Source organism: Arachis hypogaea, chromosome 7, assembly GCF_003086295.3.
Source record: "Arachis hypogaea cultivar Tifrunner chromosome 7, arahy.Tifrunner.gnm2.J5K5, whole genome shotgun sequence".
In the NCBI taxonomy this organism is placed as follows: domain Eukaryota; kingdom Viridiplantae; phylum Streptophyta; class Magnoliopsida; order Fabales; family Fabaceae; genus Arachis; species Arachis hypogaea.
The window spans coordinates 10,787,705-10,814,538 of NC_092042.1; the positions used below are offsets into that span (position 1 = coordinate 10,787,705).

The 26,834-nt window shown below is 36.1% G+C and overlaps 2 protein-coding genes across 2 annotated transcripts; one reads left to right on the top strand and one right to left on the bottom strand.

Annotated features, from left to right (window-relative positions):
• The first annotated feature begins 7,916 nt into the window (after nucleotides 1-7,916).
• LOC112702425 (probable aquaporin PIP-type 7a) lies at nucleotides 7,917-10,290 on the top strand. The gene is made up of 4 exons (XM_025753440.2): nucleotides 7,917-8,868; nucleotides 9,025-9,323; nucleotides 9,416-9,556; nucleotides 9,837-10,290. Exons 1-4 carry the CDS (start codon nucleotides 8,532-8,534, stop codon nucleotides 9,927-9,929), a joined length of 870 nt encoding a protein of 289 aa, XP_025609225.1. The 5' UTR covers nucleotides 7,917-8,531; the 3' UTR covers nucleotides 9,930-10,290.
• Nucleotides 10,291-23,116: 12,826 nt separating this feature from the next.
• On the bottom strand, nucleotides 23,117-25,027 carry LOC112701126 (uncharacterized). Its single transcript, XM_025751922.1, has one exon. It carries the CDS (start codon nucleotides 25,025-25,027, stop codon nucleotides 23,117-23,119), a length of 1,911 nt encoding a protein of 636 aa, XP_025607707.1.
• Nucleotides 25,028-26,834: the final 1,807 nt, after the last annotated feature.

The window sequence follows — 26,834 nt, forward strand, 5'->3', positions numbered from 1 at the left end:
AAACTAATAATAATTGAGGGGGGCTAATGCTCCATGACTATTGTCTCACCGCCCCAGCAGCCCCTAATGGAACAATAGTGTCGTAAAATTGGATGGAAACTACTCTCATTATAATTAAGCATATGATTATTACAAGTTATATATAAATCAGCCCTTAGCTTTTACTATCAACTAAGAACATGTGGCCATAATTTTGTAGACGGTATATCGGCTGAATAATTTACGGTATATTCATATGATGTTGTCATTGGTTGTTAAACTTTAGGAATATATTTATATAATAATACGGCAAGAGAGAAATGATCACCCACTTTGTTAAGTTTTATCCACACATTTATTCAAAAATCAGTGCCATCATGATTACCTAAAATGAAAGAGACACCTTACAGTGACCACATAAGATAAGATAGTCACTATATTATTATTCGGGAACAATCAGCATTCAGCAATGTGTTGCTATAATGATAATGATACAATAACTTATAGTTAATTATAGAAATCTCTATAGGCTTCATATTGAACAATCCCATGATTAACTCATTCCTCCCCTTTAAATTTTTCAAATGTTTTAAGATAAGATCAATTAAAATTTTTTTGTGAAATAATCTATGAAGTTACAAAATGAAAGTCAATTATCATTGTTTGACATTTCAGTTGTTTATTAGTATTAATTAAATTTGACAATTGATTTAAATTGGACAAATACCTTATTCATTCTTTGATATTTTTTTAGTAAAATATAGCGTACTTTAATTATTTTTATATTTTAATCAGGTCCCACTTATTAAGAAAAATAAATAGATCAACTTTTGTTATTAGATGATAAATGGTTACTCGCTGATGTATCAAGTAATAGTGTTAAGAATCCCACTCTCCCATACTATTTAAAATAACCATCTGAGTACTAAACATAATAAATATCTTCCCAAAAGTTTAAACTAATTTTGGGGTTCACCAAAGATCAAACTCTTAACCTTTCGGATCTAATACTCTAATACCATGTCATGATACCACTCATTCCAAAAGCTTCAGCTGATGGGAAAAGGTAACACTAATGGTTATATCTCTAATACTCCATAAACCTCTATTGTACACATTGTACAATTCCATTGGCTCCTCATACTTTTCCTAGTGTCAAATATCAACTATAAATATTTGTAAAGACTAAAAACTCTTTCTCTATCAATACAAGACAAGATAAGAACGTTGGCATGTCACACGCCAGTCCAAAGACGTGGCACGATAGACTAAACTTCCAGAGACTCCAAACTCCACAAATTCATGGCGTGTAACATGCCAAGACAAGGGCGTGCCACACGCCCAAGTGGAATTTCCAAGATTAAACATTGGAGTTGGTATGCAACACGCCAGGACAAGGGCGTGCCACATGTCCAGGGTGAGCTCCCAGGATCCTTCATTTAAGGTGGCGTGAAACATGCCCAGGTAAAGGCGTGCCACATGCCTTCAACGAGCTTCCTAGGACCAACATTGAAGGTGGCGCACAACACGCCAACAAAGAAGCATGTCACACGCCCAAAGAAGAACCAATGAAAAAGGTGGCGTGCCACACGCCAAAACAAGGGCATGATATGCAGGGCCAACTTTTCAAAGGCTCAAATTCAAGACACTTCAAGCAAGAAAGTGGACGTACAACATGCCAAAGTTGAGCATGCTACACACCCAATAAAGAACTCTCAGGCCAAGAAAGAAAGTGGCATGCAACATGCCAAGAATAGGGCGTGCCACACACCTAAAGATGCATCTCCAGGATTGACAATTTCTGTGGCGTGCCACACGTCAATCAACAAGGACGTTCTGTTTTTACATGCCTTCGAAGTCTCATCCAATACTAAAAGTTAGCGTGCAACACGCCAGTGAGTGGGCGTGCCACACATCCAAGATGGAGGCTCCCAGAGATTTGGCAAAGTTGGCGACAACACGCCAAAGAGTGGGCGTGCCACATACTCAAGATGGAGGCTCCCAGGGACTTGGCAAAGTTGGCGTGTAACACGCCAAGCAGTGGGCGTGCCACACGCCCAAAGAACTGCTTTCCAGGGGCTTGAAAAGATTGGCGTGCAACACGCCAATAATTGAGCGTGCCACATGCCCAAAGCTCAAGAACCCACAAGCACTTTAAGTATCATCCAAACCCACATTGCATGCAGAAGAATTGAATCACTAAGCTTTGGACCTAAATCACAATGGAAGTTGAAGATTAGTTACAGAAAATTTGATTTGATTTTTTCTTAATCAAGTTTGAATTTGAATTTTAAGTTTTGTTTGAGGTTTAGTATAAAAGACTCTTGAAAAAAAATTTGACGAGACCTTTTGGTCATTTTTTATACATTGTCTTTGATTTTGAAGGTTAGCATGAGTCATTAATCTCCTTGGTTAAGGTTAGTAGCTCTGTTGATACTAATGAACTAATGTTATAGCTTTTCTACTTTTAATTAATGCATTAATGTTCTCTCAAGAAAGAGTTTTCGTTCTTCATCACAAGGATTTAAATCTATTGAAAAATAGTTCTAATCTTAACTGAATTCTAATTATCATATTGAAAAACTTGATTTTTGGAATTAAACTTGAAAACTCATTCTCACAGTTCTTTAAGTTTTGAAACTATACTTAATAAATGACATCGAATCAATTAGAGTTAACTCTTGTGAATTGTGTAGTTTCTAAATCAGTGAACGTACTTCACCTCTTTTCATGATCAATTAATCAAGGAGATGGTGGTTTATTAAGTTAAGAAAAATTAAATTACCAAGGGATTGAGATTTGATTACTAATAATTTGCCTATATATATCTTGCATGATTAAAATAGAAAGTGAAAAGTATTTTTCCTGAAGTTCTACATCTCTTAATCATTTACTGTTTGTCTTATTTTATTCACTGTTTTTATGCTAAGGAATTCTAAAACCCTAAATTCCGATTGTTTGACTAGATTAATCAATTGACCATTGCTTGCTTAATCCGTTAATTCACGTGGAAACAATAACCTAATTTCATAGTATTACTTGATACGATTCGGCGTATTTGTCAATAGTAGTTTGCAAAAATATGCATCAAATCCTATAAGCATTTTATTGAGCTTGAATCTTCCATATAATTCAAAATTTTCATATGGTGTACGTCAAAGAACTTATCTCTTTCATTATGTACTTTCACCTCATAATTCACGGCTAATTGATTTTTAAATAAAGTTCTCACACTATTGAAAAATTCTTTATTTAGGTCTTTTACTTGATATTTTTTTCTTTTTCTTTATATGTATGCTCTTGGATAGAAATTTTTCTTTAAAACAAGTTTTGTGAAGATATTATTTTTTTTTTCTATTTATCTTTAACAATATCATATTAAGAATCAGTTTCATTCATGTTGTGTCAATTATAACTTTAGCCCAAGTTAAAATCATCTTTTGAGATTGACAAACACTAAACACTGGTTTAAAAAATTCAAATCAAAATTTGTTGTAGCTCTAAACTGACATTTATTGTTCTTCAAAGTTTAGTAAAAGATTTCACAATTTTAAATCAATAACTAGGAGTTTAATCTTGGATTGTTCTTCCTAAGAATTGTAATCGGGTGTTCAATCATTGGCTATGAGAGAGTTGGGATTATATTCGCAATAAACAAGAATTTAAATGATAAGAAATTAAAGGGGTAAACAATAACTAAATGTCAAAGATAAGCAATTAAGAAAATTAACTAAGAATTGAAAGTGAATTCAAATGCTAAAAAAAATCTTAGAAAGGATTAAAGGTTAAGGATCTATCCTTATCACTAATTATAACATGATAATTACAAAGAGCGAACCAATTTGTTAACATTTATAAATCGAAAAAAGTCAATTAGGTTTAATTAACCCTAATTCACATGTCCTAACCAATTTACTGATTGAATTAGTAAAAGATTAGCGTTAGTAGAAATAAAATTAATTAACATCCCCAAATTATCAATCATCTTGGATATTAGTAATTCAAGATCACCCAAATTCTCAACTCAAAGCCAAAAATATAGAATCTACTTTATGACTAAGAGAAGTATTTCATCAAACACTTGGTATGCATCAACATAGAACATTATAAATTACAAGAATTAATAAAAATTACTACTACCAAATACAAAAAAGTAAAAATAACATCTCAAATATGTAACAACAGAATATAAAACATCAAATTACATTAATAGAAATATGAGAATTCAACCATGGTTCATAAACTAAAATAACACAAACAAAAAACTACCAAAAGAATTATAGTAAATTAAGGTAGTAGAACAATAAGATGTAAATAAAATAAACTAAAACAAGATTAAAAATTAAAATAAGAGAAAATTAAACCAAAAATCTTAAAAATTTTAGAGCTTCTCTCTCTAGAATTTACTAAAATATGCGAGAAACTAAAATCTAAGACTACTTGGTGCCATCTTTTTCAATGTTTGCCTCAAATATGGCTCCCAAGTGGTCTGAAATGGGCCGAAATTGCCCCAAATTGTGAGTCATGTACCATTTTACATGAGGTACGAGACCAGACATGTACGTACGTACAGGTGTAGATTTTTTATGTGTGCATGCGCACAGGTACTAGATTTCTTTCTCCTTCGTTTATTCGCGAAACCTCTGCTTTTGCATGCTTTTCACCCATCTTTCCAAGTCATTCTTGTCTCTTAACCATCTTGAACAAATATATCAAGACATCAAATGAAATAAAAGTGAATTAATTTTATAATTTTAAAGGTCTGAAAAACATATTTCAATCAGTTAATCACAATTAGAAGAAAATCACAAAAACATGTACTTTTAAAAAATAAGTGCAAGTTAAATTGATAAATTCCACTTTTTTCAATCCAAAAATCATCATAAAATATAGATTTATTAGAGATCGACTTACTCACTAATTTTATCACATTCTCTCAAACTGCAGTAATTTTCTAAAGTTTTTTTCATTCCATTCATAGAGGAACACACCAAAATTTCTACTCACATTTTTTTTTGTTGTATTCACTTTATATTTGGACTACATATTTAAGATTAATATAAAATTCTTCTATATTTTTTACCAAATCAAAAAAAATAACTATCTTATAAGACCTAATACATTTTATATCAGTTAGAGTGTGTTAATTTTTAAAAAAATACGAAATAATTTTTTTCACTTCTAACGATAAATTTACTTTTTTTATAATATTCTTTTGGAGAATTCTATAGTGTCCATAAAGTTTTTGCTTAATTTGCCTAAAAATAGAAATAATAGAATATAAAAGATCTACTTTTTTACTTTTGAATTCTACGAATAAATATTAAATACTATAGAAGAAACTTTTTTTTTAACATTTCCGTCCATCACACATTTCGTTTCTCTTAGTAGTCTCTTTTCATTTTCTTTATCCTTAAAGTTTATTAAAAATTTTAAAAATATCTATAAATATTATTTTATTTCAATTTTATTCTACAAGCTTTGAATTGTATCAAATATATTTCTAATAGTTAATTTTTTAAATAATTTAAGACCAATTTAATAATAATTTTACAATTACAACTTTTAACATAAATAAATTCGGCATAATTGTCATGTATTATTATTTAATTAATTATAAAATTTTTGAAAATTTAGCTATTAAAAATATATTTGATACAAATTAAAAATTTTAGGAATAAAATTAAAATAAAATAAAAATTAAAAATATTTTAAAATTTTTTGACAAATTATATATATATATATATATATATATATATATATATATATATATATGTGCATTGAACTCGTTCTCTGAAACTCTCTAGTAAAACCCCCACTATATGTAAATGCAATGTGAGTAATATATTCTAATAACTACTAATAACAAAGTTGATAACATGACAAGAAAATAATCTGTTTGTCTTTATTTAAATAAATCAAATAAAATAAAAATTGAAATAAAAATAAAAAAATAAAATTCTTCACATAAAATGTCATAAACATTTTTTTAAAAGGGGGTATTGAACAATCTGCTAAATTAAATATGTGTGTGGATATGTAGTTCCCTACCCCAACCTAGCAAAATTAAAAGGAAAAACATAATTTGATATAGCAAAAAAGGGAGGAGTCCTTAATTAGCTGCGTCACTATTTTTATTTTTATTTTTTTCTGTCTGTTCCTTAAATTACAAGCCACAAAACAAAGCCATAATAAAGATGCAATATTGAGGGCCCTGCCACCCAAACTTTGCTATACAACCCCATCCAAATGAACGTTGCCAGAGTAGAATGACTAAGAGATTTATAATTTGCAAAGATTCCATATAAAATTTTGGCTCATAATAATTTCAAAAATCAAAACGATCAAGAGCCGTTTATTTGTTGTTTATGTTATCTAGACAAGTCATTGAGGCTAATCAAGGCACTAAACTAATCCATGTTAGGTAGTACGATTAATATAATAAACCATCCAATAAATATTCAAATAGTTTCTTTGCCTTTTTTTGCCCAACTGCTTCCATGGCTTTGTGCTTATTACTTAAAGAAAATTAATATTATCCAGCAAATATAAAATAAAATAAAGCCAATGGCATAGATAAGCATGTTAACGTTTATACAGACTTAATCATCGTCTCATCCTCGAACATAGGAACAAAAATAATATGCAAAAAAAATTCATTATGTTCAGTCTATGAATGAGCAGGGAGATGATGAGGTATTACAATAAGTAACTAATATTTTTTTTTTAAAATTGACGGCAAATAAGAGATAATTGCTTACCGCCATGGACCGGCCATATTTTCTAAATTGATTTTATAAAATGAAAAGAAAGAAAAGTTCAAAAATAGTAATAGACTCACGAACCTTATTTGTGTAGTCCAATCATTTATTTCTTTCATTGGCTTCTAATGAAGACTCTACACCAATGACATAAAAAAATCCCTCATTAACTAAAATTTGGCAATTGCATTATCAAATATCATTTTTTTAACAGAATATAGGATTGATGTTTAAAATAAATTTTAAAAAATCATTATTAAGCCAATATGGTTTATGAAGTATTCGATGTTATAACTTTATTTAAAAAAAAAACATGATTGATATTGGTTCTTTTATTATTTTTTCTATTGGTTCATAAGACACTAAATTAATTCATTTTTTGAACATTCTTTATCAATTATCATCAATTTCGTATGTTTCTGGATATCAATTTATGAATTGCATCATAACAAATTCACATAATAAACAGAAAAAAAAAATGACAAAATAACGAACATGAATCACCATCTGTATCTTCGTTCTCAACATTTTTTTATTTATAGAAAAAAAAACTTTCATTTAAAAAAAATAGTTTAATGGGACTTACAAATTACAGAAACATTAGATCTAAAATTAAAAAACAAAATAAAATTTTTTATGTTAATTTATAATCTATTAAGTACAATATTCAATTACAAAAAAAAATTATAAATTAAAAATAAAGACAAATCACCGTTTCTTTTGTTTTTAAATTTACAGAATGACATGCTTTCTTAACCTACACTCTGGTCATATCACAAATTTACATCTGAAATGGAAAAATGAGAATTGTTCATTCTAAAATAATAATTTTGCATTGTTATGGCACGGGCTTAAAATTTTTAATAGAGCATGGTCCTAAACTTTTTTCTGAATTTTGGAAAAAGCAAAAGAAGAGGAAAAAGCTGACTGACTCCTGACTGTAGTAGTACCAAACTACTACTATTATCAGTGTGCAGCCACAGCCACAGGTGCATTTGCGTGTTCCTTTCTAATTCTCCCTTAAGCCATGCGACGCTGCTTTACTGCCACGTGTCCACTCTCCGACGCAAGTTCAACGTGATTATTTTGCACACTGCGACAATCGGCACCGCCCTCACCCCCCCCCCCTCATCAACTTAACTCTTCAAGTAACACGTGGAATTAATAACCAGAAATATTCTCAAATTTCAATCACCACCTTTTCCTAATCGCTAATTGCTAAGTTACTTTGCATCAAAATTGATTAATTGAAGTGCTAGACTGCTACTAGTAAAGTTACCACAATCTCCCTAGTCCCTATAGCTATGTGACGCCCTCACCATGTTTCACAATAGTAAATGAGAAACTGTTATATCAATAATAAAATAACTGGTTATTTATTCAAAAACTTTACAAGGAGCTCTCAGTTTAGGTGGTACCACTAATCAATAATTTGAGTTGAATTTATTAGAGTAAGGTAGCAATTATTATTTGTTGGCAGCAAATTTTAATGCGTAAGAATTTAACCGGTAGCAGTAAGCCAGGTTCAAGTGCTGCGAGGAACATGGCGGGTTTTGGCGCGAGTGGCTACAAAAACGCCAGCTAGGACCCGAGGGCCCACGATTCTGGGGTCCTTATCATAAGAGAAACATTAAAAATATTTCAATAAGTTACGCGGAGTGGACCCCACCACCTTTCGTCCTCACTTGAATTAACAAGAACTGAATGTGGTTATAAATCCGCACCCAGCCACTCTCGCTCTCCACTCACATAAAAGGAAGAGAAGAGAAAAGAGAAGAGAAGGGAGAAGAAATGGAAGCGAAGGAGCAGGATGTGTCGTTGGGAGCTAACAAGTTCCCGGAAAGGCAGCCGATCGGTACGGCGGCGCAGAGCCAAGACGAGCCGAAGGACTACCAGGAGCCACCGCCAGCTCCACTGTTCGAGCCATCTGAGCTGACGTCATGGTCATTTTACAGAGCTGGCATCGCGGAGTTCGTTGCTACTTTCCTTTTTCTCTACATCACCATCTTGACCGTCATGGGGGTTAACAGAGCACCCAACAAGTGCGCTTCCGTCGGTATCCAAGGTATCGCTTGGGCCTTCGGTGGTATGATCTTCGCTCTCGTTTACTGCACCGCCGGTATCTCAGGTACATCATCATTTGTACAGAGTACTCAATTCTATCTTCTATATAAGTTGGTGATCACTCACTTGTCTTTGTCTACAAACTTATTCACGAGTACATTGTGGAGAGTGAGTATAAATTATGTTCTTAGTTTAATTTTGTGTGTGGTGTGGTTTTCAGGGGGTCATATAAACCCGGCCGTGACGTTTGGGTTGTTCTTGGCGAGGAAGTTGTCGTTGACAAGGGCGGTTTTCTACATAGTGATGCAGTGCCTTGGAGCTATCTGCGGTGCAGGTGTGGTGAAGGGATTCGAGGGAAAGAACTTGTACGGAACCTATGGAGGTGGTGCCAACAAGGTGAACGACGGCTACACCAAGGGCGATGGCCTTGGTGCTGAGATCGTTGGTACCTTCATCCTTGTCTACACCGTCTTCTCCGCCACTGATGCCAAGCGTAACGCTAGAGATTCACACGTCCCTGTAAGCCACTAGTTACAAACTCTTCTTCTTCGATTTGATGATGAGCTGATCACTAATTATTGCTTTGATTGGTTTTGTCACTTTGTGAGTAGATTTTGGCACCGTTGCCAATTGGATTCGCTGTGTTCTTGGTGCACTTGGCCACCATCCCTATCACCGGAACTGGTATCAACGCTGCTCGCAGTCTTGGTGCTGCTATCATCTTCAACAAGCACGATGGCTGGCATGAGCACGTATGTTCTAGATTTCACACTTAATTATTTCATTAAATCTTTTATAATTTGGAAGTTGAATCAGAAAATGTTCCAGGAAAACATATCTATAGTCAAAGTTGGTATCTATTTACAGATCTTTTTTATGTTCAAATTCAAGAGTAAAGACAAAAGCAGCAAGTGGATTACTGAGATTAATATTGATCTAATATATGAATATTTTAGTCATTTTTGTTGCTAACAAATAACATTGTTAGTGGTATTAGTAGTAATTGAATTTTTATTTTGGCAATTTGTGCAGTGGGTGTTCTGGGTTGGACCATTCATTGGTGCAGCTCTTGCAGCTCTCTACCACGTGGTGGTAATCAGAGCCATTCCCTTTAAGTCCAAGTGATGATCTCAAAATCCAACGGTTCATGACCAACCAAGTTGTGAAAACTCAAGAAGGAAAAAAGAAAAATAATCATGAAGCATTGAATGTTTGTGGAGTACTGGAGTTCGTTTCATCATCATCATTATCCGTTTATCCTTTTCTCTCTAAGGCTTTGTATTTTGTAATTTATGTAAAGAATGTATGTAATTTTATGATGAAGAATGAATATTATTATTATTATTACTACTAAATTAAACATTAGGGTGGTGGTGCATGTGTCTCCGTCGTGGGCCAGTTATCCTCTGCTTTTAAGTTTGGAGTGGGCCCAATCTCATGTGTGATGTACGGCTGTGATTGTGTAATTTTACTGTTTTGCCAGTCATCCTGATCTATTTATTTTTTTTATATCAAGTTATCAACATCGAGTCCTCGCTGTGATTTTTGTCTTCTTTCCGAGAGTATATGCCATGCTGTATTATCTTTATCGGAGCTTGTGTTATTGTTGGGGTTTGTTATGGAAAAATCCGGGGAGGGACGTTGTGAGAGAGGGGTGGGTGATGATGTTACCTAACATGGGTCCACCACCTTCTTCAATAATGCAATTTCGTTTGGTACCCTAAGCAATAATGATTTGTGACGAAAGCATTTTGAGGAGGAAAATATAATAAGTGCATTGTTGTAATGTTTTTGTAGGCATAGTTTTGGTAATGTCGAGCTTCATTATTATGGAACGGCAAGAAAATATATAAACTGTAAAGTTGTTTCTGCTTTGTTAAGTGAATGCGAGTTTGAATTTGAATATAAATGTTTTTTTAATATGTATTTGTATTTTAATATAGATTTTATTTTAGTAAATGTAAATAATATATCATTATTTTTAACCGTGTTAAATATATATTAAAATTAATTATTAATATAAAATATATATGTTAAAATATAAATATATATTAAAATTAAATTAAATAATATATATTTATATATAAAATAATTTGTGTATAAATATTTTTATATTATTTTTATCAAAAATATTATTTATATATTAAAATTAATTATTAATATATTTGGATATAAATATATGTGATTTAATTTATTTTTAATATATATTTATATTTTATATATATTTTATATTAGTGATTAATTTTAGTGCATACGTCATATTTTTATAGAGCATGTGATGTGAGACAGGAAAGAAGCTAGTTGATAAGGTTTCGCCAATGGATAATCTATGTCTATATATTTTAAAAATTTAATTTCCCATCATTTTAATTATATATATGATGATATTAGAAAACAAAATTGTAATAGAATATGTAGATTCAATAGATTGTAGTTGTAAGGCACAACCAGAAGTGAAATGACGCAAATTTGCTATTTTAATTTACTGTGTAATATATGAGTAATTGAGTATGACTTAAGGTCATATATAATTCGAGCTGCTACAGGTGTTTGGTTGCAAATTAATCGGAGTTGTCACTAAAATTCAAACGAAGTAAACAAATAAAGTTGGTGGATACTAGTACTAGAAATTCTTAATGATCAACCGAATAAGAGGACGTGTATTACAAGTATTCTATGGCTTTCACCAAATCGTCAGCATTCACAGGATAACATAAACTAGAAGGCTAAAGAAAGATCTACAATGTGCTATTTGAATATGGTTGCGTACAGCGTACTAATGGTTACCCAATAAACAAATAAACATTTATGAGTTTCCTCTTTATTCTAGAAAACACTAATAATTCTTTTCAACTCCCACCCAAATTTATTTTGGAGAATTTAAAAAACTAAAATTAATCATTAATATTAACTATTAATATAACATATATATTAAAAATAAATTATATTATATAGATTTATAAATAATAATATATTAATTGATTTTAATATTAATTTTGTATGTACAGATAATATTTTTGTTAAAAAATATAATGTTTTTGTTAATATCAGTTAGTTTTAAAAATTATTATTTTATTTTAAGTTTTGAATTTTAAATGTTAAATTTTAAGTTATAAATTTAAATTCAAATTGCAAACATTAAACTTTATAAAAACAAAAATAAAAAATAATTTTACAGTAACAAATTAACTAATATTGATTAACTCTCTATACTTATTTGTCTCGAATATATATTACTTTTAGATTATAATGTGTTTTCTTATTCTTTTTAATCATGTTTTTGTTATTAAAAAAAAAAAGAATTTCTAATCAACTTAAATTAGTTAAGTGATTAGTTCACATATTTGCTTAAATAAGTGTCAATAATTTTAGTTTTATTTTGCCCATATAACAATTTATTGAATAGTAATAATTTTTAAATAAAATTTAAATTTATGATTGATTAATCCTTAATTTATTGGTTGAATAATACAATAAAAAATAAAAAAAAACATAAAAATGAGAATCTGTCAAATAAAATATTTTTTTAAAGGGTAGTGCTAGGGAGTCAATGGCCTAAGTATACCCTTGACCTTTCGGATCTAAAACTCTAATACCATGTCATGAACCCACTCATCCCAAAAACGTAATCTGACAGGACAATGTAATATTAATAATCATATCTCTAATACTTTTTAAACCTCCATTGTACACATTGTACGCTTAGACCATTAGCTCCCTATACTTTTCCTTTTTTAAATTCATGTACATAACTAAAAATTCATAATATAATGAGAATGAATATTGTCGTTTATATTTTAATAATATCATTTTTTAATTTAATTATACAAACTTACAATGTCAAAAAATTGTATATAAAGTGGTCATAGAAAATAGGAATAATATTATCATTTTCCAGATATAATTTGTAATACAGTACACTATCGAGTAAACGATAAATAAATTTTTTATTTTTTATTTTGAAAACAAATAAATTGTTGGCTAATTAAAAATATAAAAGCGTTTTTTACTTTTTAAAATATAAGACATTTAAATTTTTTAAAAATCTAATTTATATTTATATATTTTAGACAAAAAAAATTTAAACATCTCATATTTTATAAAATTAAAAATATTTTTATATTTTCAGAAATTTATATATTTTTAAATTAAAAATAAAAAATTTATTTCTCTTTTTCTCCTATTATTTATTATACGAAAGAACCCCATGCCAAGTAGGGGTGTCAAAAATCCCCAGGAGACGGGATCCCTGCGGGGAATGCCCCGAATGGGGCTCCGATGATGGGGAGTTTTTCCCGTGGGGATGGGGATGGGGAGCAAAATTTCTCCGAGACAGGCGCGGGGACCCGAGCGGGGATCCCCGCCCCCATCCCCGAAATTCCCGGAATTTTTAAAGTTACTTAAATACTCTTACTTTATTATTAATACAGGGGTATTTTAGTAATTTTACCCATTAAAAACCCTATGTCCCGTAACCCTATTATCAGTCTCTCATATTCTCATTCTTCCCTTCTCACTTTGCGCCGTCTACTACACTACTACTATTCCATTCAGCCATTCTTCCCTTCTCACCTTGCTGCGCCATCTACTCTACTCTACTATATTCACCGTCATCGGTCGCCACTCCTGCGCCACTCACCACCACATCGTTCTCTCTCTTCAGGCGCTGTGTCTTTTTTCTCTCCATTCCTGCATCTGCGTGTTTGCTTCCGCCTCTTCACTGCTCGCCGCATTACATCCGATTGCTCCACCATCTCTTCGCTACTCGCGTCTACTGGAGAGCATAGTTGCTGACGCTGAAACAGCCACCGGTTGTCCCTCTTCTAGTCCTCTTCCTTCTTCCCATCAACTTGACTTTAGGTTAGATTTTCTCTCCTTCTATGTATCTGAAGCAATTAGACATATAGGGTTTATAATTATGAAATAGTTAGGGTTTAATTTTGTTAATTATAATTTCTGTGATTCTGAGTTGTTGGATTTGGTTAGGGTTTTGTAAATTTCTGATTTTCTGCCTGTAGTTATTTTCTGTGATGGATATGGGGATTTAAGAGTTTAGGTAATTATTTTTTATTATGTGAAATTCATATTAAATATATGATATTTTTGTTTATGATGTATGTTAACATATTCATATTTGTGTTGTATTTTAACAGAGAACATGTAGTTGTTTGTTGGAAGTTGAAGACTTTATTTTATGACTTTTTTAAGAATGAAAGTTGTATTTTAAAATTTCGTTTTATGAATTATGATTTTTTATTTTATATTTCTTGACTTGTAAGTTGTAATCTTGGATAAGATATGTATGTTTGTGTGTTGTAATAATGTTTTGTGGTTTATTTTTAAATTTTTTATTGTAATTTTCATATAAATGTTCAACATAAAGAGATGGGGAATGGGGACCCACGGGGAACACGGGAAATGCGGGAAATGGGGATGGGGCCAATTATCTCCCGGTGGCGGGGATCGGGGCGGGGACGGGGACAAAATCTGAGGGCGGGGACGGGGAGCAGGGAGGCATCCCCCGCCCCCGCCCCGCCCCATTGACATCCCTAATGCCAAGCACAATCACTGAACCAGCCCACAGGAATGTTACTTATAGCCCGTTGTTAACGTCCATAAAAGAGAAATAATATTAACAGATAAATACAAGTTTATTTTGAGCTGTGATATCGCTTTCAGAAAATAACACGCCACCGCCTTGACAACAGAATACATGACCCCAACAAATTTCAAATTGAAGCTCAAAAAGGAATGAATACACAAGTGGATAGAACACTCCAATGCAATTATGCAACAACCCCATATCCTCATTCTAGGATCTTAGCTTTCTTGCTTAGCCTTTTCTCTTTTTCATTTACACACTCTGGCTTCAATTGTCATGTAGTTTCTTTTGTTCCTCATGATTTTTGGTAATTGCTTTTTGTTCCTTTCTTTCTTCTCTTTAACATTTAACTGTCTTCCTCCTAAAACAGTTAAACATTATAGTACTTCCCTAACCTTGTGTCGTTATTCTGTTCCATCGTATTCCTAGAATGAGTATATATATGGGCCATGAAAACTGTTAAGAGGTCACATATTCAGATATTCTACAATATAGTATCCCATGTCTCCACATGACGTTTCTACTTTTATACTATCATCCTTGGAGATTAATTCATTGAAATTAACCCATAGTACTAGAAATCAGGCTATCATCGACAAACCTTAGTGACGGAATTGTTTAATTGACCAATGAAATTTAAGTCGGATTTTCTATTGGCAATGAAGGAGATGATGAATTTCTAAAAAATTTACCGACAAATTCGTAAATTTTCCGGTAAAAATAAATAATTTTGTTAGAAAATTATTATCGAAAAGGAAAACCTGCTGGTAAAACGATTTATCAAAACGCTGCAATTAATTATCAATTCATCGATGGAAAATATATCTATAAACCGAAGTTAAGTGAATTTTATATTCTCATCCGATAGTGGTATAAATTGACATCATATACCATATAACGTGGACATGCACATAACGTAATATATAGTGTGTGTACATATGGTAACTTCTTCAGAACAAAAGATTGCAACAATCAACAACATTTTGGCCAAAAGTTAATCAACATATCAAATTTTGACTGTTTATTAATCTCTATACACGCATATACATATGAATAAGTATAATTTCTACTTTATCCAGATTTTGATAAAGATTATACACACATAAATCATTATATTTTGTATTTTATGTTAGCTACAACATGTATGTTGACCAAAAGTTTATTGACTATTGAAATTGAATTTTTTTAATTTAAAGAGGTAATGTGTAAATATATGTATTTCATAAGACTAAGAAAAAATATGAAGAAAAAATTAAAGGATTGAAAATCATATTTTATAATTTTTATAAAAAAATTGAAAAAATCTAACTTTTTACAATCTAGTGGAACTATGTAAGAATTAGTTGGTGACGTGAAAAGTACGTGTACATCATATAGAATTGTTTTGGGCAGGGTTTTATACTGGGCCTACATAAGGCAAGAAGGTTCCCTTGATTTTTATGGATATTCAACGTTTAGCAATGTTAGCCCAATTCATAAAGCAACAAGTAAACCAAAAATTTACAAAGCAAGGATTTTTCGCGGAAAGAAAAGTACAGAGAAACAATGAGAATAATGAACAACGTGAATAATAGAATAAAAAAAGAAATTTAAATTAATTAATTTAATTAATTTATAATTATTTTAAATTTTGAATTTTAAAAAAAAAAATTATAAATGGTGCAGTTATATCCAATATTATGCTAATCTCCCTTCTCTAAGGTGTAGTGTGTTTTTATTTTATTGCGCAAATTTTAGAACCTATTATTCACAGTATTTACAAAAATCATTATTTATCTAGCAACATTGGAGTAGTGCGGCAGAACTCTCTCTAATAGGGGTGGCAATATGTATTCTACCCGCGGGTACCCAACCCGACCCCATTCGATTGGTAGGGTTGTCAACCCGATCCGGAGCAGATAGGATAGAGTGCGGGTTGGATTCTCGTACGGGCCGGGTAGAGTGCGGGTTGAGTCTCAACTCTACCCAACTAACCCGCACCCTATATATGTATATGTTATATATTTATATAAAAATATGTTTTAAGTGGATGCTGAACCAAAGACCTCTCATTAAATGTAAAAAATCTTTAGCCACTACTAAAAGAAGATCATTAATTGATAATTTAATATATTTTTTTTTTACATAAAAGTCAGTTCTATTTTAAATTATCATAAAGTTATATAATAATTTTGCATCTTTTTTGTAACCCGCGGGTAGGGTCAGGTACTCGCAGGTTGAGAAGGGATATGATTAGGATTGGGATATTCTCAACTCGCGGATAAGATAGGGTTGAGTTTATATAAAAATCTCAACTCGCGGGTAGGATTATGATTGGTTTCAAATCCTACCCTACCCTACGCATTGTCAACTCTACTATCTAATACCATATTGAAGTATGAGTCAAGATGAAAACAAATTGAAGAAGAAATAATTACTATGTTATATTTGCATTACAAAAGGAATTTGAGGTGTGATTCGTCCGAACACTGGAGGCCGTTCCGAGTATTTCGGGTGATTGATGCGGGCGCCGAGCTCATTGGCGCACGTGCCGAGCTTACGGTGCAACCGAGGATAAGGGTGACGTATCATAGCCCCCAAGCTTGCCTTGGTGCAGACAGGACTAAGGCGAGCGTTTGGACCAGAAATACCGCAATCCTCGGTTGCTGAGTTTCGTTTGTCATCTATGGTCCTTGTAGCCCCCGAGCTTGGTTTAGTCCTGGTGAGAATACAGAACGTTTTGAAATGGCCTCGATTTTTGCGCTTTTGATGTGATTGATGTGAAAAACCGCTCCGCGTCTCTAGGCACCCCTGTCCGTTGGATTGTGTAGTAGATTTAATGTTTTCTTTTTCTTGCCGTTTTGAATTAAATGTATAGGGTGAGTAACCGTTTGGGACTTGTGTTATTTGGACATTCCTTTACTTTTTCAACTGTTGTATTGTGGGGTTAAAGTCATTTTCTTCTCTGTTTCTGAAAAATGAGCAAGCAAGGTTAGTGGTGATTCTTTTATGCTTTTGTCTTTATCTTCTTGCCCTTTTTCTTTCCTTGTTTCTGATGGAGAAATGTGATGTGGGTAGTTTGTATGACTGGGTTGACGTTAGGGTAAGAGAACGCAAGTCCCAATTTGATGACGAAGAGTCTGTGAAGCTCTTAGGATCGGGTGTTTGGGTTAGGCCTGGTAGTAATATTAGGATTGAGTTGCTGCCTTGTGGAGAGGAGGACCGTGTGTGCGACCAATTGAATGATTGGTCTTATTTTTACATGTACAGTTGTCTTTTCACAGAATTGGGGGTGAGGCTCCCTTTCACCGATTTTGAGTGTGGTGTTCTATACTGGTTGAACTGCGCCCCGACCCAATTGCACCCCAAATCATGGGGCTTTGTTCGAGCTTTTGAGGTGTTGATGGAACTTTTAGAGTGCCCGCCGTCCCTTAGGTTGTTTTTCTCTTTATTCCAGGCGAAGGGGGTAAACAGGGGTTTGTGGGTAAATCTCAGTAGTTATCCTCGTAGGGCAGTGTTTGGATTGTATAAGTCTTCGTTTAAGGATTTCAAGTCAATGTTCGTTAAGGTTAGGAGCGTCCCGGAGGACTTTCCCTTCTATTTGAACGAACATCTGGTTGAAAGGTTTCCTTTGTTTTGGTGTGCTAAGCCCTACCAAGCCCTGGATGTAGATGATAGGTTACTTGATGATGATATTGTCATGGATTTCCTGTTTAAGTCTTTGGGTCCGAAGGGTTTGTTGTCAGTTGCCGAGATGTTAAAATGGGACTCTGATAAGCAGGCAGTGTATGATCATATAGGTAATTTGTGTCTTATTATGTTTGTCGTTGTGTCTTTATCTTTCTTTGCTTTATCTGAGCTTTGTTGTTTGCAATGTTTTGCAGCTGAGAAGGCTCCTGCGATTACCACTGCCGGGCTGAAATCGTATTTTAGCCAGCGTAGGAAAAGCGAGAGAGAGGTTTCATCCAACGTGGAAAAAGGCCCCGCTGCTGTGGTAGCCCAGTATGGTCCTGGACCGAAGTCTAAACGAAAGAGAGGTCAGGCTAAGGGTGGTCTTGCCGAGGTGTTGGATGGTAAGGGAGAGTCGTCGCTGATACTTGAAGCGGTTGAGTCTGCGTATGAATCGCAGAAGAGGCTTCATGGATATGATGAAAATGAGCATGGTCGATCCTTATGGGCGAAGCTTTATCCTTTTGGTGTAATGGCTGATGAACTTTGCTGCTTTCCTGGCGACATGAAAATGATTGACGAGGTGGGCCGTGCTGGCGTCAGTCGATTCCTTCAGGTGTGATGAAGTTGTATGTGTTATCTGAGTTTTCTTTTATTATGTTGTTTGCTTATTGAACTGTGTTTCCTCTAGGTTATTGGTGCTCGGGTGGTCGCCATTGGCCGATCTCAGGAGCTTGCCTTAGAGCGAGAGAAAAAAGAAGCTACACATCTGGAGGAATTGACTGAAATCATCCAGAAGAAAGATGATAAGATTGCTAAGCTGTCTTCCTCCGCTGAGAAGAGAGAGCTTGAATTTGCTGAGGAACAAAAACTGCATGAGGCTTCTTTAAAGAATATGAAGTCTGAGGTCGAGCGGTTGTCTGCTCGGGTCAAAGGGTTGGAAGGTGGGGTTTATGAGGCTTTTGCTCAGGGATTTGACCGCGCTGTTTCTCAGGTCAAGGTGTTGTATCCCGAGGCTGATCCTTCAAAGTTTGATGTAATGAAGGTTGTCGTTAATGGAGAGCTTATGGACGATGAAGGTGCTGCTGAGAGTGAGGGATCTAGTATAGGTGATAAAATGGAGTAGGTTTTCAATATTTGTGAATGCTTGTATTTTGGTTTTGAACTTTTGATCTGAACGTTTGACAGTGATGCTTTGTGCCCCGAGTATATAGCTCGGTTTGAAACAAATAACTTTTGATTAATGTGATATGTGTTTTGATTAGTCCATAGTGGTGTGTCGTTATGAGAAAAACGACTATTTTGCGTTTACTGACGGTAGCTGAAGTCATTTTTTGTTTGGTGGGTCTGTTGAGTGGGATAATAGAGGTTTAAATGTATTGCGTTGGTTATCCGTTTAGGATTTGCTTCGAAATACCTTATTGTTGTGTTTTGTATGTGCGTATCCGAGTGTTATTTATCGGACTGTTCGCGTATCTCTCCGAATATGAAGCTCGGATTAGCGCTTAGTGTTCATTTATTATGATTTGTGGGAAAAGTCAGTTTGTATTTGTCCGGGCATTGTGCTCGGCATGCGCATGTTGAATTCCGAGTATGAAGCTCGGATTAGTATGTTTGTTAGAAACATTTTGACTTGTTTTTGTGGTGAGCATTTCCGAGAATTAAGCTCGGCTAGTGATGGCAAGGTTCCGAGGATTATGCTCGGATTCTTTGAAATGTACGTTTTAACTGTCAGAATATGAACCGTTGCTCAATAGTTCGTACGAGTACAATGGTTTGCTGCGTCCGGCCTCGTTAAAACCCTCTCCGAGTAAAACCCATGTATTTTGGGAAAGAACCTTCGGAGGGGAAAAAGAGTACCATCATTCGCAAATTATATGTTACATCATGATTGATATCTTCTTAAGGAGGAGACGTTCCATGTTCCTGGAAGTTGATCTCCTTGAAGAGTTTCGAGCTTGTAAGCCCCCTTTCCGAGATTATGAAGTATACGGAAAGGTCCTTCCCAGTTTGCCGCCAATTTGCCATGTCTTGGAGGTTTCCGGGCTTCCTCTGTGCGTCTAAGCACGAGATCTCCATTGTTGAAAGATCTGGGAAGTACTTTTCTGTTGTGTCTTTGCTCTAGGTATTGTTTTCTGGCCCGCTGTTTTATGGCGGAGATGTCTCTTTCTTCTTCTATGAGGTCCAATTCGGTTGTCCGAGCTTGTAGGTTGCTCGTTTGATCATAGAGCTCGGTCCTTAATGTTGGGACGCTGACCTCTACTGGGATAAGTGCTTCTGCGCCATATACCAGTTTGAAAGGAGTCTCTCCTGTGGCGGATTGAATGCTAGTATTGTAACTCCACAGAACCTCTGGAATGAGGTCTGCCCATTCTCCCTTAGCGTCACCGAGCTTTTTCTTTAATCCCTGCAAGATAATTCTGTTAGCTGATTCAACTTGTCCGTTAGTTTGCAGGTGCTCTACTGAGCTGAAATGATGTTTGATGTTAAAGTTTGTTAGAAAAGCGGCGAGCTTATGATCTGTAAATTGTCTCCCGTTATCCGAGATTATCTCTCTTGGTATACCGTATCTGCATATGATATTTTTCCATAAAAAAGATCGCACTTTTTCTGCCGTTATGTGTGCTAGTGGTTGTGCCTCTATCCACTTAGAGAAATAATCTATTGAAACCAAGAGGAACTTTACCTGGCCTGGCGCTTTCGGGAAAGGTCCGAGGATATCTAATCCCCACCTATCGAAAGGCCAGCTTACCTCTATGGTATGGAGTTCTTCGGCTGGGGTCTCCGAGAGGGTGGCATGCTTTTGACAATTATCACATGCCTTGACTTTGGAGATGCAGTCCCTTTTTATCGTCGGCCAATAATATCCTGTTCGCAGGATCTTTGCCGCTAATGCTCGGCCGCCAATATGGTTGCCACAGACTCCTTCGTGTGTTTCGGCCATGACCTCCTCGGCCTCTTTGTTGCTAATGCACTTGAGCAGTGGTTGTGAGTGCCCTCGTCTGTACAAAGTGTTTCCTAGCACTGTGTAAAAGCTCGCTCTTCGTCGGAAGAGTGACAAGTTCGGCTCGTCATTCGGTATGATGTCTGTGTTGATGTAATTGAAAAAAGGTGTTCGCCAATCTGGGATCTGCGTAATACTCAGAATTGTATCCTGCTCAAAACTCGGTTTGTCAAGCGTTAGCTGGGACAGTGCCGACGTGTTTTCGGTTTGCCGAGTTGTGGCTAGCTTGGATAACACGTCGGCCCTGGTATTGTGTTCTCGGTTTACATGAATAATATCAAATTCTTTAAATTTTGAAATTAGATCCTTTGTTATGAGCCAATATTTCTCTAACAAAGGATCTTTTACCTGGAATTCGCCCTTTATTTGATGTACCACTAACGAGGAGTCGCAGTAGGCTGTTATTCGAGGTATTTGCAGTTGTAGGGCGAGCTTTAGTCCAGCGAGTAGGGCCTCATATTCTGATTGATTGTTGCTTGCGTTGAAGCGGAACTGTAGTGACTGCTCGGCCACCACTCTGACTCCTTCTTTGAGTAGTATCCCAGCCCCACTGCCTTCTTTGTTGGATGCTCCATCTACATGTATGGTCCATCTCACTTCTGTGTTATATGTGTCATTTGTCATCTCTGATATAAAGTCGGCTAGCACCTGTGACTTCAGTGCTTTCCTCGATTCGTACCGAATGTCGAACTCGGAGAGCTCGACCGACCATTTTATTAATCTACCGGCGAGCTCGGGTCTGGTTAGTATCTGCCTTAATGGTTGGTCCGTTTGTACTATGATTGTGTGGCTCTGGAAATAGTGCCGCAGTCTTCTTGCTGTTGTGATTAGTGCCAGTGCCAACTGCTCTATCTTCGGGTACCTTGTTTCTGTTGGTTGCAGTACCCTACTGATGAAATACACTGGGTTCTGCTTTTTCCCTGTTTCTGTTACCAAAACCGAGCTTATAGCATGGTTAGATACTGATAAGTATAAACATAATGGGTTACCTGTCTCCGGTTTCTGGAGGATTGGTGGTGATGTCAAGTGTTGTTTAAGTTCGGTGAAGGCATTTTCACACTCGTCTGTCCAGTTGAACTTCTTGCCTTTAGAGAATGTCTGGAAAAAGTGATAAGATCGGTTTGCCACTGTAGGTAGGAAACGTGACAGGGCAGCTATTCGTCCTGCAAGTTGCTGGACTTCTTTTATCGTCTTCGGGCTCGCCATGTTTAGTACGGCTTTGCATTTTTCTGGGTCGGCTTCGATGCCTCGCGATGTTAGCATAAATCCGAGGAATTTTCCTCCTTGGACTCCGAAAGCACATTTGTCTGGATTGAGTCTCATGTTGTATGCTCGAAGCTGTTTGAAGATTTCTGATAAGTCGTCACAATGTGACCCCTGCATGGGTGTTTTGGCTACAATGTCATCTACATAGACCTCCATATTGCGGCCTATCTGATGCTGAAATACTTTGTCCATCAGCCGTTGATATGTCGCACCTGCATTCTTTAGACCAAAGGGCATTACCTTGTAACAAAAATTCTCATGTTCTGTTATAAAAGCTGTTTTGCTTTGGTCTTCTGGGTGCATTAGAATCTGGTTATAGCCAGAGTATGCATCCATAAAACTCAAAGCTTTAAAACCAGAGGCGTTATCAACTAATTTATCAATGCAAGGCAGTGGATATGCATCTTTAGGGCAAGCTTTATTTAAGTTTGTAAAGTCGACGCACATGCGCCATTTACCTGAGTTTTTCCTTACCATTACCACGTTGGACAACCATGTGGTGAAACGAATTTCTCGGATGAAACCTGCATTGAGGGGCTTTTTGGTTTCTTCTAGTGCTGCTTGTTTTTTCTCTTCCCCGAGATTCCTTTTCTTCTGCGCAACTGGTCGGGCTGTTTTGTCAATTGCTAGTTTGTGGCAGATAACCTTTGGGTTTATTCCGGGCATGTCCTCCGGCGTCCATGCGAAAAGGTCGGCGTTTTGACGCAGTGTGTGAATGAGTCTTGCTCGGTCTGCCCCTTCTAATGCTTCTCCAACGTATGTGTATTGGTTGGCGTCTGCTGTTAGTGTCACTTATTGAAGGTTGTCCATTGGCCGAGGTCTTTCGCCGAGATCTTCCCTAGGGTCAAGATCGGCTAATGACGCTGTGCTGGCAGACGTTTGGATGGTTTGGACCTGGGGCCGAGCTTCCTGTTTTGTTTGTACTGGTTTCAGACCGGCGTTATAGCATTGCCGAGCTTCTTGATGGTCGGCATACACCGTAGCGATCTTGTTTTCCTGCACTGGAAACTTGACACACAGATGTAATGTGGACACCACTGCCCTGAATGTGTTCAGTGCGGGTCTCCCAAGTATAATATTATAAGGGCTGTAACAGTTTACTATTAGGTATTGAATATCAATTGATTTTGCCATAGGGATCTCTCCCATTGTGGTCTTCAGCCATATGTGTCCCATGATGGGGACTCTCTCTCCGGAGAACCCAATTAGCTCTCCAGAGGAGGGTTGTATCAATTTTTCTGATAATTTCATTTTAGTGAACGTGGAGTAAAATAAAACGTCAGCACTACTACCTGGATCTAACAATGTTTTTCTTACCAACAGATCTCCAACCTGGATTGAAATTACCACGGGGTCGTCGAGGTTAGGGCTTGCCGATTTGAAGTCTGTTTGGTTGAAGGATATTGTGACGTCTGGTCCTTTGTCCTTCTTTGGTTGTATGGTTCCTTCGATTGCCAGCATTGCTCTGTAGCTCCGCTTCCTGGCCGAGCTTGTTTCTCCTCCGCTTGCGAATCCTCCCGATATGTGGTTGATGACTCCTCTTGGCGGATCAGGAGTGATCCTTTCTTTTTTGTCGTCAGCCGTTGCTTGCTTATGCTCTGCCCTGTCCGAGTTTCCTCCTTTGCCCTTCCGGGTCTCAATGTACTTGTCCAGGAGACCTTGGCGTGCTAGTCTTTCCAGGAGGTCCTTTGCGACGATGCAGTCATCTGTGGTATGACTGAACTTCCGATGGAATGCACAGTGTTTTGTCTTGTCCACGAATCGTTGATCCTGGTAGTTCCCTGCTCGGGCTGGTGGTTTTATGATTTTGGCGTTGAGGATTTCTCTGATGATGTTTTCTCTTCTGGTGTTGAATCTGGTGTATGTGTTGTATTTTGACGCTGGCTTAGGAGGTTTCTTTGTGTCCCTGTTGCCTGGAGATCTGAAGGTCCTTTCCTCATCTCTCCGGTGTGGTTGTTTGTCTGATTTCTGGGCTTCTCGGAGTTCTTCAATTTCCATTTGTCCAGCCGCTCTTTCTCGGAATTCCTCTAGGGTTTTTGGTTTTGTTATGGCAATGGTCTCCCGAAATTTTCCAGGCCTGAGGCCGGCCTTGAGAGCGTGTAGGTGAACAGCTGGGTCCAAGTCTTGGATCTCCATGGTGGCGTCAGCGAACCTGGTCATGTAGTCTTTCAGGCTCTCATGCTGGCCTTGTTTGATGGTGCCGAGATAGTCCGATCCGTGTACGTAGATTCTTGATGCGGCAAAGTAGTCGATGAATGATCTGGCAAGATCTTCGAAAGAGGAGATTGATCCCTCAGGGAGTTTGGAGAACCAGAGTAATGCAGCGCCGTCGAGGTAGGTTGGGAATGCTCGGCAAAGGACAGGCTCGTTCTTAGGGCCGTTGAAAAACATCATTGACTGGAACTTCTTTATGTGGGCTCGGGGGTCGCCGAACCCTTTGTACGGTTCCAATGCGGTTGGGAGAGTAAAGTTTTTTGGCATCTGATAATTTGTGATCTCCTCGGAGAAGGGGTTGTCGAGGGTGAGCTTCTCCTTTGGCGGGGCGATGTTCAAGGGGTCTGTGGCACTATGAGCCGAGCCTTTGGAGTTCTCTCCATTGTTTTGCGTTGAGAGCTCGGCTATCCTCCGTACCTCCGCCTGAAGCTCAGCGATCTGAGCTAGGAGGTCATCCTGTGATAGTTGTGGATTTTCCTTGTCAGCCATGTTCAAGGATCGGGAATCCTGCAAAATAGGGTAGAAGACTAAACAAAGGAAAAAAGTGGGGTTAGATGTACTCCGGCCCCACGGTGGGCGCCAAGTGATTCGTCCGAACACTGGAGGCCGAACTTAAGCACTTCCGAGCAGATCGCCGGTGAAGGGGAAGAGCTTTACGTCGGCCGGAATCAAACACCGCGGCGGGAATACCTGCACAAGATACTCCGACGCTCAAGTCAGTAATGATTCAAAGGGAATGAATTAAGTGAGTTTAGAATAAGAGACTGAGAGTGATAGAACCTGAGCCTTAGTCGAGTGTGTTAGCTAGGCTTTATAGGAATTAGTTTCTACCCGTTAGTGGGTGAGTCCTAGTTTATAGATTAGTTAAGATTATTCTGTTTTGGTGCTGTGGACCAGCTGAGCACGTTTCTTATTTTCAGTTGAGTAATGCTGGCTTCGGTCCTGATCATGTGCCGAGATTTCCGGACGGCTGATCCTGGCCGAGCTTTGTGGTGCACGTGTTCTTTGACTCGAATGGGTGCGGCCGAGCTTATCTGCTCCTGTTCCGAGTTTGTTTGATATGACGCCAGCTTTAGCTGTTTGCGTTCCGAGTATTTCGGGTGATTGATGCGGGCGCCGAGCTCATTGACGCACGTGCCGAGCTTACGGTGCAACCGAGGATAAGGGTGACGTATCAAGGTGAATAAAAGATGAGGAAAAAAAAAAGGGATACAAAGAGAAGAGAGTACAGGAAAGGGAAGATGGAAGGTTACCGTTTGTTACTTCTTATTGAGTGGGTTAAAAGTGACTTATCTCGTATGGTTTTTATCTAAGCTTATAGCCTCTAATAGGCATAACCAAAGAAAAAAAAGATGGATAAACTGTGTTGACTTCTAAAGGAAATTAAAGTAGAGAATTTTGTGTTCAGAAGTTCTAGTGTTAAATGGAAATGTGGGTGATCTGTGTATAATAATGTGCATATTGGATTCTTATGTTCTTAGAGAAAAATAGCTTGCTTGATACTTACTCAGACACTAATTTAACTACATCATGATGTCGATGTCATTGTCTATACTCATCAACAGTTACATAGAGCATGATTGAATAATCCAACGTTAGAATAAGAATAATCTTCAATTCATGACCCTTTTAAATAATATAATTCTTTGTTTGGTACAAAAACAAATTCAGAACGAAACGGTAACAATGGATGTATGTAGTTTCCCTTCTGGGATTTATAAGACTACACACTGATTTAGAGCTATTTTGCAGTTGTATCTGGGTTCCAAATATGGGTTTAACCCATCTAGTGAAATAGTATACGAACTCGGATAATTATATTTAGAATTAGGAGCTATGTAATTGATCTGACAAAAAAAAAAAAGCTATTTTGCACCACTCTCATGTAATCATGCGCATCTTTAATTTCCTTTATTTTTTTCCTTAGCATATTCATTTTTGGGGATCTTCATTTATAATATAACACATGAAATTGTTCATCAATTGATGTAGTTGCTCACATTTGGAACTTGGAAGTGTGTTCATTGTCCACATTTGCAGTGCTCTAATATAAAAATAGTAAGTGTGTGTTTGGATTACAGTTTGCAAACGGAAGTTTGAATAAAATTGATTTTGTAAACTTGATTTTGATGAAAAGTAAGTTTGTGTTAAGTGATTTATATTTGGCAATATTTATATCAAAATGGATTATAGTAAAATAAATGATGTTTGGATTACACTATTCAAAATCACTTTTTAGATACAAAATTACTAAAATAGACATCAATTTACATAATTTTTGTATATTATTTTAATT

Excerpts from the sequence above, each read along its gene's own strand:
- LOC112702425 (XM_025753440.2), top strand. The coding sequence starts at position 8,532 with ATGGAAGCGAAGGAGCAGGATGTGTCGTTGGGAGCTAACAAGTTCCCG. Across the intron at positions 8,869-9,024 it reads CTGCACCGCCGGTATCTCAG|GGGGTCATATAAACCCGGCC; the intron begins GTACATCATCAT and ends TGTGGTTTTCAG. Across the intron at positions 9,324-9,415 it reads CTAGAGATTCACACGTCCCT|ATTTTGGCACCGTTGCCAAT; the intron begins GTAAGCCACTAG and ends CTTTGTGAGTAG.
- LOC112701126 (XM_025751922.1), bottom strand. The coding sequence starts at position 25,027 with ATGGCTGACAAGGAAAATCCACAACTATCACAGGATGACCTCCTAGCT.